Source organism: Semicossyphus pulcher, unplaced genomic scaffold (genome assembly GCF_022749685.1).
Source record: "Semicossyphus pulcher isolate SPU_LCO1_2020_fin unplaced genomic scaffold, fSemPul1.0.p SCAF_16, whole genome shotgun sequence".
Taxonomy (NCBI): Eukaryota; Metazoa; Chordata; class Actinopteri; order Labriformes; family Labridae; genus Semicossyphus; species Semicossyphus pulcher.
Genome location: NW_027211670.1, coordinates 13,487,727 through 13,503,544, shown reverse-complemented (window position 1 = coordinate 13,503,544; position 15,818 = coordinate 13,487,727). Strand labels below are relative to the sequence as shown.

At 40.7% G+C, this 15,818-nt stretch overlaps 3 protein-coding genes across 3 annotated transcripts; all 3 read right to left on the bottom strand.

Moving 5' to 3' along the window:
* Positions 1-2,686: 2,686 nt before the first annotated feature.
* Positions 2,687-5,977, bottom strand: mylpfb (myosin light chain, phosphorylatable, fast skeletal muscle b). Its single transcript, XM_069663981.1, has 6 exons — positions 5,890-5,977; positions 5,193-5,291; positions 3,987-4,167; positions 3,791-3,869; positions 3,643-3,691; positions 2,687-3,547 (listed from the first exon to the last, which is right to left on the bottom strand). The coding sequence occupies exons 1-6, from the start codon at positions 5,890-5,892 to the stop codon at positions 3,446-3,448; spliced, it is 513 nt and encodes a 170-aa protein (XP_069520082.1). The 5' UTR covers positions 5,893-5,977; the 3' UTR covers positions 2,687-3,445.
* Positions 5,978-8,269: 2,292 nt separating this feature from the next.
* LOC138593764 (sesquipedalian-1-like) lies at positions 8,270-11,912 on the bottom strand. Its single transcript, XM_069664854.1, has 4 exons — positions 11,849-11,912; positions 11,334-11,431; positions 10,600-10,903; positions 8,270-8,884 (listed from the first exon to the last, which is right to left on the bottom strand). Exons 2-4 carry the CDS (start codon positions 11,412-11,414, stop codon positions 8,451-8,453), a joined length of 819 nt encoding a protein of 272 aa, XP_069520955.1. The 5' UTR covers positions 11,415-11,431; positions 11,849-11,912; the 3' UTR covers positions 8,270-8,450.
* A 1,178-nt stretch (positions 11,913-13,090) lies between these two features.
* LOC138593246 (zinc finger protein 24-like) lies at positions 13,091-15,795 on the bottom strand. The gene is made up of 3 exons (XM_069664166.1): positions 15,572-15,795; positions 14,783-14,973; positions 13,091-14,676 (listed from the first exon to the last, which is right to left on the bottom strand). The coding sequence occupies exons 2-3, from the start codon at positions 14,970-14,972 to the stop codon at positions 13,736-13,738; spliced, it is 1,131 nt and encodes a 376-aa protein (XP_069520267.1). The 5' UTR covers position 14,973; positions 15,572-15,795; the 3' UTR covers positions 13,091-13,735.
* Between the last annotated feature and the right edge of the window lie 23 nt (positions 15,796-15,818).

Genomic DNA, 15,818 nt, shown 5'->3' with positions numbered 1-15,818 from the left:
CATGAACGGCCATCACAGTCCAAACACCAACAGCTATCAGGACCCTGTGAGTTAGACTCTTGTTTGCCCGATACACAACAGGATGAACCACAGCCAGGTAACAGTCCAGACAGATACAGGAGGTAAACAGAGGCCTCCCACACAAATTAAAAGAATACAAGATGCTTGAAAACATTTCAAATGCCAAGTTATGCCAGTGTCTATAATTATACAACTCTGGTAAAAGAAAGAGCAAAAACAACCCATCTATGACAGCAATATTTAACACAAAGATGTCATAGGGGGAGAATGGCTTTCCCTTTCTTCCGCTCTGAAAGATTTCCCAGAGTACAGCGACAGATGCAGGAAACCCCAAAACAAAAGAAACTACACAGACACAAATCCAGATGAAAACGCCCTCCGGATAGTCTTCACATTCCTGAAACGGATTACTTGTTGTATCGGAGTAGTTAGTGATGTTAGTTAACCGAGACATGTAGATAACTGCCGGTGTCATTGCAAGAAAATATACTTCACTATCTTATAAGTTGATTGAAAACACCTAACGAGTTTACAGCACCTGAACATCAAAGCCGACCCTTTGTAGTAAAATGACCAGACGGCCTGTTGTGAGAAAGTTACCTCGTTTTGAATAATGCATGTGCTAGTACATACGTATTAAACTCACATTTGAATAAGTTTTACTAGCATATCAGCATGGCATAGCACTGTTGAATAAGGAAAAGAAGTAGAACCTGTGTCAGATGTGTCAAATTTCCAGTAAATAACTTCTCAAGCCGTGTCATATTAAGGTGAACGATTATTTACTGCTTTAACTATTTATTTTCTATTTATTGTGATGATGAGTAATTAATGGTGACATGTTTTTATTTAAAGTCATATTACTAAATTATGAAAATGTTTCTGGTAAAAAAAACTCTTTGAAAGCACATTGGGCTGATCTTTAATTTACTGTTGAAACAAAGAAGTGTAACACTTTTAAGCTATGTTAGCTGGACCCTTTGAAGAAAATGCTACCATTGGCTAGCTAACATTTAAAGCCATACTACTAAGTACATAAAGTGTTGCTGGCTGTTAAAATAAACAAGTCTAACACTTTACAGCAATACTAGCCATACTCTTTAGAAAATGCTAACATTTGCAAGCTAACATGATCAAAATGACAATGCTAGCATGTTCAGAGATTTAGCAGGTATAATGTTTACCATGTTGACTATCGTAGTATCGCATGTTAGCATGCTATCATGTGCTAATTTACAATAAACACAAAGTGTGCACCTATAGGTGGCAGTGGTGGACCAGCTGACAGACCCATGATGCCACTTTCACGGCTAAAAATTCTACGAATAAATTAAAATGAACTGGACTAAATGTACCTATAAGAAACAGGAATGAAGGCACAGCTTTTCATTAAAATGAGTTTAAGAATGTGTTTTATCATTTCAATGGTTCGTTATAAATTATACTCTATATATTAATCGGCTATCATGTTCAGAGGTTTAGCAGGTATAATGTTTACCATGTTCGCTATCGTAGTTAAAGCTACAGTAGGCAACATTATTTCATAAGGATTTGGTTAAAACAACAAATTTGGGTCATTGCATTTCCCTAACAACATCAAACTGAAATTATGTTGATTGCTGATCTGTGACTATGAGCGCCCACCCCTTTGTATGTAGTTTGCTAGAAAATCCGTCCGCTCTGAATCAAACAACTAATCAGGGTTAGCTTTGCACGTATCTAGCCAAACACAGCGACTCTGTACAAACTAGATTAATTTGGCTTTCGCGTTACTTCTGTCAGCAGCACACACGCAGAGGTTGTGTCAGTCAGGAGCTATGGCAAATTTCCTGTAGGCTACCTCCTTTGCTGACAACGGCATATACTGCTAAAGAAGAAAAGCTACAAAGAGAGCCCGAAATAAAAAGAGGGATCAGACGAGTGGGAGTGTAAGGGGCTGAAGAGCAATGCAGAGACCCTGTTCCTTCACAGGTAACGGTAGCTCTTACGGTAACAGCTAACGGTAGCACTAAGCTCCAACACCTAGAATCATAACTATAATGATAACTTAAGCAGCATTTAAACTTTGCATGCTAGCAATAAAGTGTACTTTTTGGAATAAATAGCATCTCTCCTCTCTCTGTCTTCCTCGGTGCTGCAGAGAGACTCACTGCACAACAGCTGCGCGACACACATCAGTTGCAAAATGCGTGTGCATGTTTGGTGTAGCGGAGTGATACAGAGAGGCGGAATGTTGCTTACTGCCACTTTAAGCATGTTAGCATGCTATTGTATGCTAACTTGTGCGTAGCTGCAACAGATGATGGCAGGGACGGACCGGCCTTCAGACCATTTATTGTACTGTGTTGTAATTGTATTGTAGAATGTGTTCTTTATTTTGTCACTGTGTCAGAGCTATGAGCCGCATGGGATTGTGAACTGACTTTAGAGTTTTGTACTTTAAGTTTCCCATGAGAACCTGTACAATGTGTCCCTAAACGCAACTGTGCAGTCAGTGGGTTTGTCCACCAGCAGTGCTGTCACCCACACCCTCACTTACACCAGCAGACACAGTGTCATACGAAAGATAGTGGATTTTATTTGTACTTCTTTATTAGTTACAGACACAGTCACAAACACAGGAAGAAACCGCAGCGAGAGGGAGGAAGAAGAGTCAAAAAACAAAGATGTTTCACTTTTGTTTATTTCATCTCCGCCTCCCACTCACCACCTTTCACCATCTCTTTCTCTATTTACAAGATTTAAAGGTTAAGAAAAATCATGCTTTCCTATTTTTCACTGCATTTTTCTTTTTGTCCCTGTGTAGAAGAGAGGTCGACAGATTTAAAAGGGAAGGAGCACAACTATTATAGTACAGAACTCCTACTCTTCTGCTGCGCACTGCTCTCCAATACAAAAGGGACAAATCCATTAAACACGCTGTCCCGTTGAGACTAACAGACCACTCTGGTCAGACGGCTTACTTGTTTCAAGCAAGCGACTGTGTTCGCACCACAGCACCCAAGAGACTGACCTACAGCTAAACACACTGTAACGTAGGTATGGTGCTCACACTGTTGGCCTCAATACAGAAGGACAAAATGATTGACGGGGGAAAAGGAGGAGGAAGAAGAGGCAGGGACAGAGATGGAGAGAGTGTTTCAGTGCCACAAGATTATTTTTATTGAAATAATCCCATGTTTCCCCTGTTGGTACTGCTCACACACAGACACCCCCACAGCCTTCAGTCCTCTCACTGAGGATCTCAATAAAGGAGACAAGTCTTTTTTTTCGTAGTGAGCTGGTAAGCGGAAAGAGCGGGCGGGGGGGGGGCGAGGGCGTGTGCAAGGAAGCCGTGGCGTCGGAGAAGAGGGAGTAAGTGGATGGTGATGGTTGGAGCGAGTTTGGGTTCGTACGGAGGTAGAGAGTTTGAGAGAAGGAGGATTTACTCTTCCTTTTCCTCTCCGTGTGTGATGACGTAGCAGATGTTCTTGTAGTCCACATTGCCAGCCACATCAGGGGGGAAAGCAGCCCACAGGTTGGTCATCTGAGGAGGGGAGAATTACACAAATAACGGCTTAAAATCTCGAACGACTTCTGACAGATTGTGAAGATGTGTTAGACAAAGAGTGAGCAGCTCACCTCCTCAGCGGTGAACCTGTCGCACTGGGTGGTCAGGAGCTCCTCAAGGCTGGAGATAGAGAGAAACAAACATTAGATGGGTTGGCTTGATTCAAGATTGTGCCACAGAAAGATACAGTTGTGACTGAATTAAAATTAAAGCGCTTACAATTCCTTCTTGATGGCGCCAGTGGCCTCGGGGTCCAGGACCTTGAAAGCGCTCACGATAACGTCCTCGGGATCAGCACCTGAAGTAAAATCAGCCAGTTAGCTTCAATTATAAAGAATAAAACACAAGATAAAGTCCTATAAAAGAAACAGAGTGGCAAACAAGGGAGGATTGAAGTGTCAGAGTGTCAACCCACCCTTCAGCTTCTCGCCGAACATGGTCAGGAAGACGGTGAAGTTGATGGGGCCGCTGGCTTCCTTCACCATGGCCTCAAGCTCCTCATTCTTCACATTCAGTTGGCCCATGGTGGCCAGCACGTCCCTAAGGTCGTCCTTGCTGATGATGCCATCTCTGTTCTGGTCGATGATTGTGAAAGCCTGGCGGGGAAGAATAGGAAGGAGAGGAGAGGTTAGTAAGCCCTTAGACTATCAAAATACAACAAATAAAACAGGGAAATCTGAGATTCTCACATTTCACACAAGTCCTGGTCATAAGACTCGCTTATGATAAGAGACAGTGTGCCAACACAAATGTGTAAATGCAGAGCTGTCCTCCACCTCTCCCTCTCCACATAGCTGGGCGCAGCACCCAGTGAAACCAAAGATAGCATTGAAAACCTTTCGGGACTTGGCAGCTGGTCGCTCACTTGTCTTTCTAAGGTGTTAAAATGGTCTCGGAATGTAAGACAAGCCCCTTGCGACATTTAAGGAGAAGGTATTGATTGCATCTGTCACCCCTCCGCCCCCCTTTTTTGCCTTGTGACTAAATCTTCTGACCCTTTCCCCAATGTTCTGTCACCTGTTGAGGTTCGTGACAGGAGTGCTGAGCTACTGTCACAGTTGCATTTCTTTAAACTTTAAACTTCTAAAATCCCCATAAAAACTTCTAATTTTTGCAATCAAATGGCAGTTACATTAATTTCCTCTTTTAGCAAAGTGTTACATCCTTAAATTTTACATCAAAACACATATAGTTCCCCTTTTTCGTCCCTAAACGCAGACTTCTAAACCTCAATCTTTTCTTGTTCCCTCCACCTTGAGTTCCTCTCTCCTGCTTTGATTGATATAACCTTCCACCAGCTGTCTGGCAGCATTCCAGTGGGGTCACACAGCGTCTGTTTGAAGGTCTGTGAGGGGGGATTACTGAGCTCACTCAGGGGAGAGGTAGCTGCTGTCATCGGAAGAACTTGGATTTACTGTCCTGACGTGCTGATGAGGACAATTTAGCTGTTATGTAGACGAACAAATCAGGTCTATATTCCTTAGAAGCTACCTCATACTAACCCCAAGGTCAAATGATACAAACAATATGCGCCCTATTCTTAAAGGACGTTGAAATACTTAACTTAACACAGCTTAAAAACAGCTTTGAAGTGTAAATGGTGTGATGAAGAAAATGTTACCTCCTTGTACTCCTGGATCTGGCTCTGCTCAAACATGGAGAACACATTGGAGGATCCACCCTCACCCTGCTGCTGCCTCCTCTTGGCCTTCTTGGGTGCCTGTGAAAAGATGGAAAGGTAAAACACACTTCAAACATACAAAATATCAGACAAACAGACTTAACTACAAGTTGCTAAAATCCTGGTTTAGTCTTTTTACTGTTGAGGATGTTCTTTGTGAGGTCAAAACCGTAATGACAAAAAGGAGTCCCACAGGGCTCGGTTCTTATTCCCTTTACATTGCATTTTGGCTAAGATACGCTACAAGAAGTCTAATAAAATCAATGTTTCTTGTTGATTTTTTTTTCGTACCAAAGAATTCTGTCTATTTTGAATCCATAATTAAAACTGTAAAGTACTTTTTAATTTCTTTGTGGACTAAAATTATCAGCCAAAGATCCCAATTTTTAAAAATGTCTTCTTGGCAAAAATTTGAGATGTTAGCAACATTTAACTAAAGTCAGAAGATAAAAGTTCCGACTGAGTCCAAATCAAAAGTTTGGGAGTTTTGCTCAAGAGCTTCCTACAATTTAGCATCTTGGTCTGTTGGAAATCCAGATCGCAAATGTTTCAGTGATGCTTTCATCCCATCAGTTTAGTGCAGAGATGATCCAAGATCCCTAGAGACTGTTCTTCAAAGGAACATGGCCACACTCACCATCTCTTAAGTTTGTTGGGTTGTTGGTGGTCAAGAAGAGAAGCCTACGCCAAAGCCGATGTGACTGACATGTATGCATCGCACCCATGGGGTCTTATATACTAGCCCACGGGGGGCTAACTTTAGCCACACCATCAGGTTTGGATGGAAAACAGAGCTGAGGGAAAGTAAGAGAAAGAGGGAGGAGTGAGAAGGTGGCCGGGCGGATCGGCTTACCGATGCTCCAAAATAGGCCCCAGGAGTCTTGGAATGAGGTGAATTCAATGCCAACACACACGCCTGACTTTGGTGCCATCTGTGGACTAATATGGACAAACTAACAGGCGGGGAATCCCACAACAACTGAACTACCCCCGAACCCTTCTTCTTCTTCTTCTTCTTGACATACTGAGAGTCCTGTTGAGGCTATTTTTGCTTCCTTTATATCCATTATGAGAGAACAAAACCAAGTGTGTGCTGCTGACAGGCTACTGCTACTAACTTGATACACACGTATAGGATTAACAGTAATCAACAGGCCTAAGCTGCTCACGTTGCCAGCTTGTAATCGCAGTTAAAATATCCAGAAGTCATCGCCTGTCTAAATGACAGGTTAGTTTCTACTACATGATCAGTTGAGGGCCAGCAGGGTTTATAAACAGACATGAAACTTGAAAGCAGTCGGCTGATGGATATTGGTCCAGTTCCAAAAGTGACACACGACTACTACTAAGCTTCTAGATACAGTGACGTCGCATTAATGAGAAATGTAAACAGTCGTGTAATCATGACCGAGGAAGTAGCAGCCGCTGGTGTGAGAAAGTGAAACCTAAACATAGCATGCATGGTACAAAGTAAACTTTAAAAAGTTGTTCACGTTGTACATTCAAGTTACAAAAGTCAAGTTTTTTGTGGGGTTTTTTATTGATTTGTGCGCTGTTAGAGGTGCAAAATGCCATATACACTTACACATACACAACAAAGGTTCAAAATTGACCCGTTACATTTCATAGCACGAGACCGAGAAGCTATGTTTCAAACATTTAATCTGTCTCTGAAGCTCTAGGCCCTCTTTGTGTTTCTTTGTCTGATTGTTTGTCACATCTTTGATGGAAAACAGCAAATGATGATGGGATGAAAAGAGCAGCTTTCCTACCATGGCTGCACTAATTTGGGTTGCTCCAGGAGGTTCCCAGTATAGTTGCTTTAGAATAGGAGGACAGTGGCCCACCCACTAAACTCCATATATGAGCTCTACAGGCTGCCATCAATCAGATCACTGTACAGCTGAGGTATGTATATGTATCCTGCACCAGTGCAGTCTATTACTGCGTCTTTGCATATTTGTAGTACTTGTATTTCACAGGGCAAAATTTGACCCAATTTTTTTCATATAAGGGAACAATATGTTCTCTTTTTTTCGATATTCTAGGTGTTCATTTTTATTTATCCCAAGATCTCGCTGGTGATTAGATAGAGGGTGACCAGAGGGGGTTGTCAGCAGAGACGCACCAAAAGTTAAATCCTGCGCTGAGAACGTCGCGAGCAGCCACGTCAAGTTTGGGCTTGAAGGTGAAAAGAGAGACAGAGAGACAGAAAGAGACAAGCCTTGTCAAAGACCATAAAAACAAGACAGCTGCTGTAGAGACTGAAATAGCGCCGCTGACTCCCCCCACCCCACCATTCTCTTCCTCAGCCGTTTTGCGCTCTTCTAAAATTTGAGTGACTTGCTTCACCCCTTCTTGGCCTGCTTGCAACCATAGAACTGTCAATCCTTTACCGACAGCCATCGAGCTGTTTCAAAGACAACATTGGTTGGTTACCTCCCTGATTAATATATAAATTGGACGATTAGGTGATCAATAACATTTGAGTTTGGTAACTTAAACTTTAAGGCTTTTATGGTATTTTAACAAGCTGGGTAAAATGTCTAACAATCCTGATTATCTACTCTTAGATCGGATAGAGCCTCATTTAAAGTCAGGTTATTGCAGATAAGGCAAAGTTCTTGGACAGCTGTTGAGTTTGGACAATATTTAACAATATAAAAATGTAGAAACGTATGGGTACATATCGCAAAATTTTCATTAAAACATGTATAATTTTGGTATCTTTACAAAAACTCATGATTCTGATTGGGTGGTAAGTGTGGATTAATTTCCAGTAAGGCTATTTAACACAACCATCTTTTTCCCATTGAACACAAAACTTCTCAGGTATTATCCCATACTTTTATGATAACGGATTAATATCTAGGTAGACTACAGTAATATCAATTAAACAGAGGCTAAATTTTCAGTTGGTGTTAAACTTAACACTGTTATCGTGCGTCTTAAAAGTTCCACACGAAGAAATCACTTCGACAACACAGAGATAAATCAAACAGATGATGGATCATTTATTGATTATATGGCACAATAGGTCAAATAGAAACAGTAAGCTCTTGAAATAACTAAATATTTACAAATATATCTTATATATGAAGAATTTAAGTTCTCAATCCTATATACATAGCTTCGCAAAGCAACAGCAGTTATTAAAATGAAGGGTTATGGCGCAGTGTAAACGTCACATTACAGCAATTATCCAAAATCGATTAAGTTTCCTTCCTGAACAGCTTCATCACCACGCTCCCTCTTTAACCAATCAGCAATCAGTTCCTTCACCTCTTTTCCAAAGTCTTCGTGCAGTTTACTGAATTCCTCCTTGGTGCCTAAAAAGACCCCTGACCACTCTCCCAAAGGTGGAGCGGGGGTGTTAATAGGCACCACGTTTGCGTTCCTCTTGGGCCACATTTTGGGGGATCTTTTACTGGCTGTTTTGGACGAAGCGGTCGGAGCCAGGAGCATCGGACTGGAGGACGGGCTCAGTCCTGCTCCGGCGACAGGTGATGGAAAAGAAGGGAGCGTAGAAGTTTTTTGGCTCAAACTGGCTGCAGGAAATCCAGATTCTGCCGTGTTGAAATTTGGCATGGTGAAAGCCTTGGCTGGTTCACTGGAGAACTCGCCTAACGCATCTGAGGAAAGAGCAAACAGAGACAAAGACAAAATAACCAAATTTATATGTGAAGTTATGTTAAAAGAGAAACTAAAGCTGCATCACACTGCCCTCTTTCCACAGATGGGTTTTGTTGGTTCAGCGTCTTGCTGAATGACACTTTGGCTCTGTTTACACCTGTCATTAACTTGCGTCTTTGGTGGACCTATCACAAGTGGATGGCTCTTTGTACGTAAGTTCACAGGTGGAATAATAAAAATAATGTCTCCACGTGCATCTCAGTCAACACCCTTGATCTCTGCTCTTTATCCAAATAAACACTTACATCATTTTCATTTTTTTAACCAGACCCCAAATGGACAACAGAGTGTTTCTTGTAAACTTTATCTATGAAGTAGGGATAGAACAATTATCGACGCCGATATTTGGCATTTCGACGCATATCGGCATCAGCCTTTTTTTTTCTTTTTTCTTTTTTTTTAATCCGACGGCCGATAAGAGTTCATTTCTTTGTAATTTTTATTTAACTTTGTTTTATTTACTTTATAAAACTTTAGGAAGTTATTTACTTATTTATTTAAATTTTCAGTTAACTTTATAAGAGATGCTGCTGACCCTGGGAACTCCCTGCGCTTCTTGTTTGTTTGTTTAATAAACATATACTTAAAGGCATTTAAACAAAGTTAAGTGTTGGAGTTTGTATTATTCAAAGTTTTGACGCCAATATCTTTTACTGCAAATGAATATCGGCTCCAAATATCGGTTATCGGCCTCCTTGACTACTAATAATCGGTATCGGTATCGGCCCTGAAAAAACCATATCGGTCTATCTCTACTATGCAGTGCTTAAATCTGTATATGTTCTTTTAAATACACAAGTGAAAACAGATCCCAATCTCATTAAGACTACTTGCTTAAATAAAAAAATACATGACAACTTTGGTGCGGGAATAAGTATGTACTAGGGTGATTCTTAATGTGGTCCAGGATACATTTGTGTACACACTGTTAAAACAGTGATCAGATCGGAATGCCCCCTTAATGCGTCTTGTGTGCAATCACAACTTGTGATCAGATCACCTAAGATGTGTGTTATTGCCAGATTTAAACAGGGTTTTAAATGGTAATGGGAGAAGTCAAATAATCAGTCCTACCTGCCCGAGCTACTTTTTTTTCTTCAGAACTTCAGAAAAGACGTTATTTGTCTTGTTAGAATAAACACTTTAACAGGTTTCTCAGGGGCTGGACGTGGCCCACAAGACGATTTCATACACCTCATTCTTTAGATATTTTTAAGAGAAACCATCCAACAGGCTGGAAAATCAGAGGCAGCACTAACTATGCTGCTTTCTTTACTTCAGAATGTAAACACTTCCTCTTCAACCAACAATACTCCTCTTCCAAGAGGGGTGGAAAACTCCTTTAAAAGGCCTCTTATTAACTTATATAAATAACCCTGCAATTAATCCAACCTTTGTGGAGTTTAACATGTTAAAATACACAAAGACAATTAAATACCAGTTATACTTTGCAAGTTATTGTAATCAGAACCAATCAAACCACAAACAGACAATGGTTTTGACATTATACTGAGTGCACACTTTGTACCATGATGTACGTGGTGCCAGATGTGGAGGCTGTAAACAGTGACGCCTCGCACAGCTGCTCTCAGAACAAAGGCAGCCCTCTTTCACCCCCAGATAAAAAAAGACACTCAACCTCTCTGTCACTCACCTCTGTACTTCTTCTCCAGGTCCATCACCAGAAGGGACAGGTAGCTGTGGTTGGCAGACAGCAGGGCTTTGATCCAGCTCTCCTGGCTCGCCTGATCCTCAGCCGCAAACTTGTAAGTCCTCAGTCCCGGCTCGCTCCACACCAGCGAGAAGGCGAACTGCTCGTCGGACTCGCACAGCTGGACGGTGCAGCCCTCCAGAACAATCACGCCTGTCAGGTCCCGGTCGTCCGGCCGGTCCTTGTAGAAGAGGAGGTTCCCCTTCAGGACAAACCAGCGCTTCTGATAGGAAGTCTTTATCTCGCCCTGTGGGAGAGATGTGCCCTCTGAGGTTTACTGACTCTAAGAATTCATTTACCCAATTTGTTACAAAACTGGATGGGGAAATACGTAGGTCACAGGGACGTTAAATGTTGCAGTGTATTATGAAGTAACTGATGCAAAAAAGAGAAGTCGCTTTTGGGGTGGGGGGGTGTTTCCATGAGCTTAGAAATTAAATATCAAATAGCAAGTTAAGCAGTAATATTCAAGCCTTTTATTCTATTTAATCTTATTAGTTTATTTGCCTGCTTATATTTAATGATAATAGTAGTTTTTTTAAAACTTAATTTGTGTATGTGTGTATGATTGTAAAGCACTTTGGAACTTTATTTTGAAAGGTGATGTCCAAATTAGTGTATATTATGACATGTGGTCTAGCACTTCTTAAATGTGAGTATTGCTTAAAGTGTCTTACCTTCTTGCACAAGTACCCTTCTTTGTCCACAGGTGAGTTGCAGGATTCAAAATAGCAGACAATCTTTTCATTAAACTTCATTTCAACATCACAGGAGCCTGCAACATAGACAAAACTATAATAACTGAGCGCACTTTACATTTATAACTGAGTATTGTGCGTTTATATGCAACTCATATTATCTAGATTAATGTTTACCACAGTTAAGCCCGTGCCTGTGGGCAAAATTGGCGTATTTCCGTGTTGCTTTACAAGCCGAATTAACTTAGTTTTATACAACCGTCGAGTACATTTTACTGTCGTCTTTTATGCTGTTGGAAACCTGCCAAACTGACCGCCATTAATAACTCGCCAACTGTTCTTAAGGCGGTAACGTCTCACCTTCCGGGTTAACGTCTGCGCCACTTCACGTTAACAATGATAACTGCCTTTATTTGAATTTTTCGTTTTCTATTTGTAACATGTCTACTTTAATGATATGAGTCTTCACTTCCACATGGTTCTTGTTTACTCACCTTTCTGAAGTGTGTGTGTTTCAGTTTCCTCCTGTGCGTGTAGGGAGGTGTGTGTTTGCGTGTGTCAATCACTTCCTGGTTGCTAAGGTGAGGGCAGCTCCACGTCAACAGCACGCACCCCCTCTATATGTGTAAACAACTTCAACAGTAAACATATTAATACATAAATTATCTTAATCACCTCTAACTTTTTCAACATATATGTCAAATTAATTTGACGTTTCCATGTGTCTTTCTCTTACCGGAAAGAATTGTTAACCTACTTGGCAATAAACTGATTCTGATTCTCTCTAAAGACGTGCTTTCAGGACCTTTACATTGTTCTGAAATGTTGTACCTTTCTAAAAAATAACAACAGACATAGTTAAATAGGCAGAAATAGTATAATTCCAGCATTTTCTTCATGTATTATACATTTTATGTTAGTGGGACCATGTGCAATGTAGTGTATTAATGTTTACCTTTGATGTACTGTACTAAAGTAAGCATAAAGCTCATTTTTCTGTGCTGCAATAGCAGGCCTCTATATGTGTGCTCATCAGAGTTATTATACTTTTGAAATGTTTCATTTTTTTCATTATTATTTAGTCTTTCATTTTGCTTTTTGATTTCAGTTTAGTTAGTTTTACGAGTTCATAAGTAGCTTTTATTTTTATTTTTGTTAAAGTTATTTTTTCACTGCTAGTTTTAGTTTTGGTTAACTATAATAACCCTGGTGGTTTCATGTGTATTTTAAGTTAAGCCTTAACTTTATAGGTCAGTCCCTCGTGTAGGAGTTCTTATGTAATTAGCTACAGTTAGTGGAGGCTAAAAAAAATTCAGTTTCACAACCTTTATATAGTTTCCTCTTTCTTTATGTGTTGTTAAAAATACAATGTGGGCATCTGTGGTTTCTCAGATGTTACCATGTTAATGTTGTGTCAGTTAAATGTTGTTGATTTGCAGTTTTTGGCTGTGGGTGTGTGTTGGTTATTCTGTGAAAATCCCTCACATCTGGTGTGTAAAGTCAAGTGGGTGCATGTGATAATTTCTCACACATTGTAGCCTTATAATATTACCCAACCCGAATAAGTCATGAGGTAAATAATTATACACATCCAAGGATAGATCTTTAGTGCACCTGTTATTACTTATAAAGAATAAAGCCATGACACAACACAATTATGGCTTCTTCGACAAGCCTTTTGAGTGAAGCACTGTTTTCTTGAAACGTCACTGACTGAGTCATTTGTGGTGGAAATAAATACATTTATTAGCTTTGCTACACAAACTCTACTGTCCTGTTCTTTTATTCATTCTTAATAAATCTATAATAAATATTTCCAGCATACAAGCATCTATCAGTCCGGACAATCAGGCAATTTCAATGACAATCATGCTGTTCAGTATTTTAAAAGTCTCAGTAATTATCTTCAGCTTTCCTTACTTAACATGAGTCCTGGTTCTGTACATGACTTAAAGCAAATGTCAAGATCTTAAAGTTTCCCTTCATTGTCTGACACATTACTGATAGTGATGTGCATTTTATCAGCTGTTTTATTTTTACTCTTGCCCATCATTCCACTGCTTGGATTGAGGTTAAATGGACAACAAAATCTCTTGTAAAGCTTTCGCCTCTTTGGTAAAATAATTGCCTTTCATATTCGGTTTCATCATGATCTCAGGGGACATAATTACACAGGTAAGTAGCACACAACTGGCTACATACCACACCAGTAATAAACTCCTTGTGACTATTCCCAATGAGTTACAGGAGCCTTGCAATTAGTTCTGTGGTGTGTCACTTAAATCTCCTGCAACTTTTTTATTACATAAAATTCACAGAGCAAAAAGGTTTCTTCTTCCACAGAGTAGGTGTGCTAATTTGTAGTGAGTCTAGTAAAACAATCATTGCTGCTGTTGCCTCCACACCTGCTGTAACTGTAAAATCTCTCCGATGTGGATCTTCTGATGTCTTTTCAGGTTCTCCCCCCGACTGAAGCTCTTTCCACACTGGTTGCAGTAGTATGGTTTCTCCCCCGTGTGGACTCTCTTGTGTTTTTTCAGATCTCCTGCCTGACTGAAACGCCTGCCGCATTGTATGCAGCCATACGGCTTCTCTCCCGTATGACACCGCTGATGGATTCTCAAGTTCCCGACCCTGCTGAAGGTCTTTCCACACACAACACACAAGTGTGTTTCCTCTCTTCTGAAGTGCTCCATCCTGATTTTTCTCCCCTCAAAAGCCGCCCTGTGAGTCTTTGCAAACCCAAGCCTCCTCGGTACAGCATGATTCGAGTGGACAAAGACAAGTCCGCGAGATTCAGTGCTGAATTGCGGCTTGTGCGTCTCAGTAGAGTTTAATCGAGATGAGTTGCAGCTTAAATCAACACACCCGCTGTATTGTTCCTGAAGAGAGGGCTGTTCTGATGCTATGCTGTCTGTTGGTTCTGGCTCTCTTTTGATAACAGCCAGGTTTATACCAAGTGAGTTGCTGGATTGAGAGGTGCACGCAGTGTTGGATGTGACAGCACTGACATCCTGTAGTGCATTGTGTGATGTATGGACTGTAATTGCCTCCTCAGCAATGTGTGCCACCTCCTCTGGTAGTGCTTTACTGTGTTTTGTTGCTTGTGCCGAGGTGCACTCAGACTGCATTTCAATGTCATTGTAGCTTTCATGTTGTTTTAATTCCTGCTTAACGTCTTGGTCAGGTTTGTGGCTAGTTTCAGTGTTTTGCTCTGCGAGAGGGAGTTCTGAGTTCTGCCCCAAAATGAGGCCAAAGTCCTGCTCTTGAGTTAGTGTCTCCTCTTTTTCTTCAGGCAACGGACCAAATGCAGGTAGAGCAGCTGTGAAACAAAAACCAAAAAACAAATATACTTTTTTTCCAGTAAGTCACAGAAATGGGATAATAAAATTATCTGTAATGACAAGTGCCCAAAACATGTAACCAACCTATGCTCTCTCTTGTCATCTGTTCCTGAAGCTCCTGCAGTCTCCTCTTCAGACTCTCGTTCTCTCTCTGTGTTCGGGCAGTTTTCTCCTGATACTCCGTCACTGTCTCTTTCACCACCTCCAGAACCTCCTCCACCGCTTCAGTCAGTAGCTTGGCCACACGAGCATTCAACCGATCAAGTTTAGACATCCTGAAACAAAATGTCCCATAGGGTATGCATAAGCCTCTGCAGAGGGAGCGGTATGCATACATGAATTATTCCATGAGCCTTAATAGGAAGTGTTAAACCCCCCCCAATAATGTCTGTGTAGATACAGAAACGATAGCAAAAATAAATATAATACATGTTAGGGCATCAGCAGATTATAAGCGTCTATAGAAGCTTGAGAAACTGATGCTAGTAATAAAATACATCTACATTTTTTTTAATAAGAGGAAAGACTTTCACTTTAAATTAATATTTCTATCCGATCCTACACCCAGCTTAAATTCAGGGACTCTGCAACGCTGCACAGGTGTTCAATGTCAGAATTTAAAGGGATATTTTTAGAAGGCAAATAGCATTTATAGCATGAGCTTTTTAATCTTTTACATACTTTGGTCATTTTGTACATATTTTGGCATTGGGGCTGAACATTATCCCCAGTTTTTGCTAAAGAATACACTTTAGTAAGCTTGTGAACGTAGGTAATGGGTTTTAATGCTCAACATAACACTTCATGGATTATTTTATGTTAAAAGCAAACGTATTCAAAAGTCAGACACGTTCGAAACTGCTGTAACGTTACCTGCAAGCTAGCTAGGAAGTTAGCGGATGAACCGTAACGTGGACAGGTAATGTTAGCTACATTAGCTAACTCCGTTGCTTTTTCGTTTTCCCTTTAACCTTCCAACAAACCCGCCATGTTGTTCTTGTGTTGGCACGACATCTGCTTTTTATTGCGTTTTTGTCAACTTAGCTGGTGAAAACAAAAGAACAAAAACAGAAGCTATATTACAAAGCAAGAATGAGAACGCAACATGACAAGTAGCAAC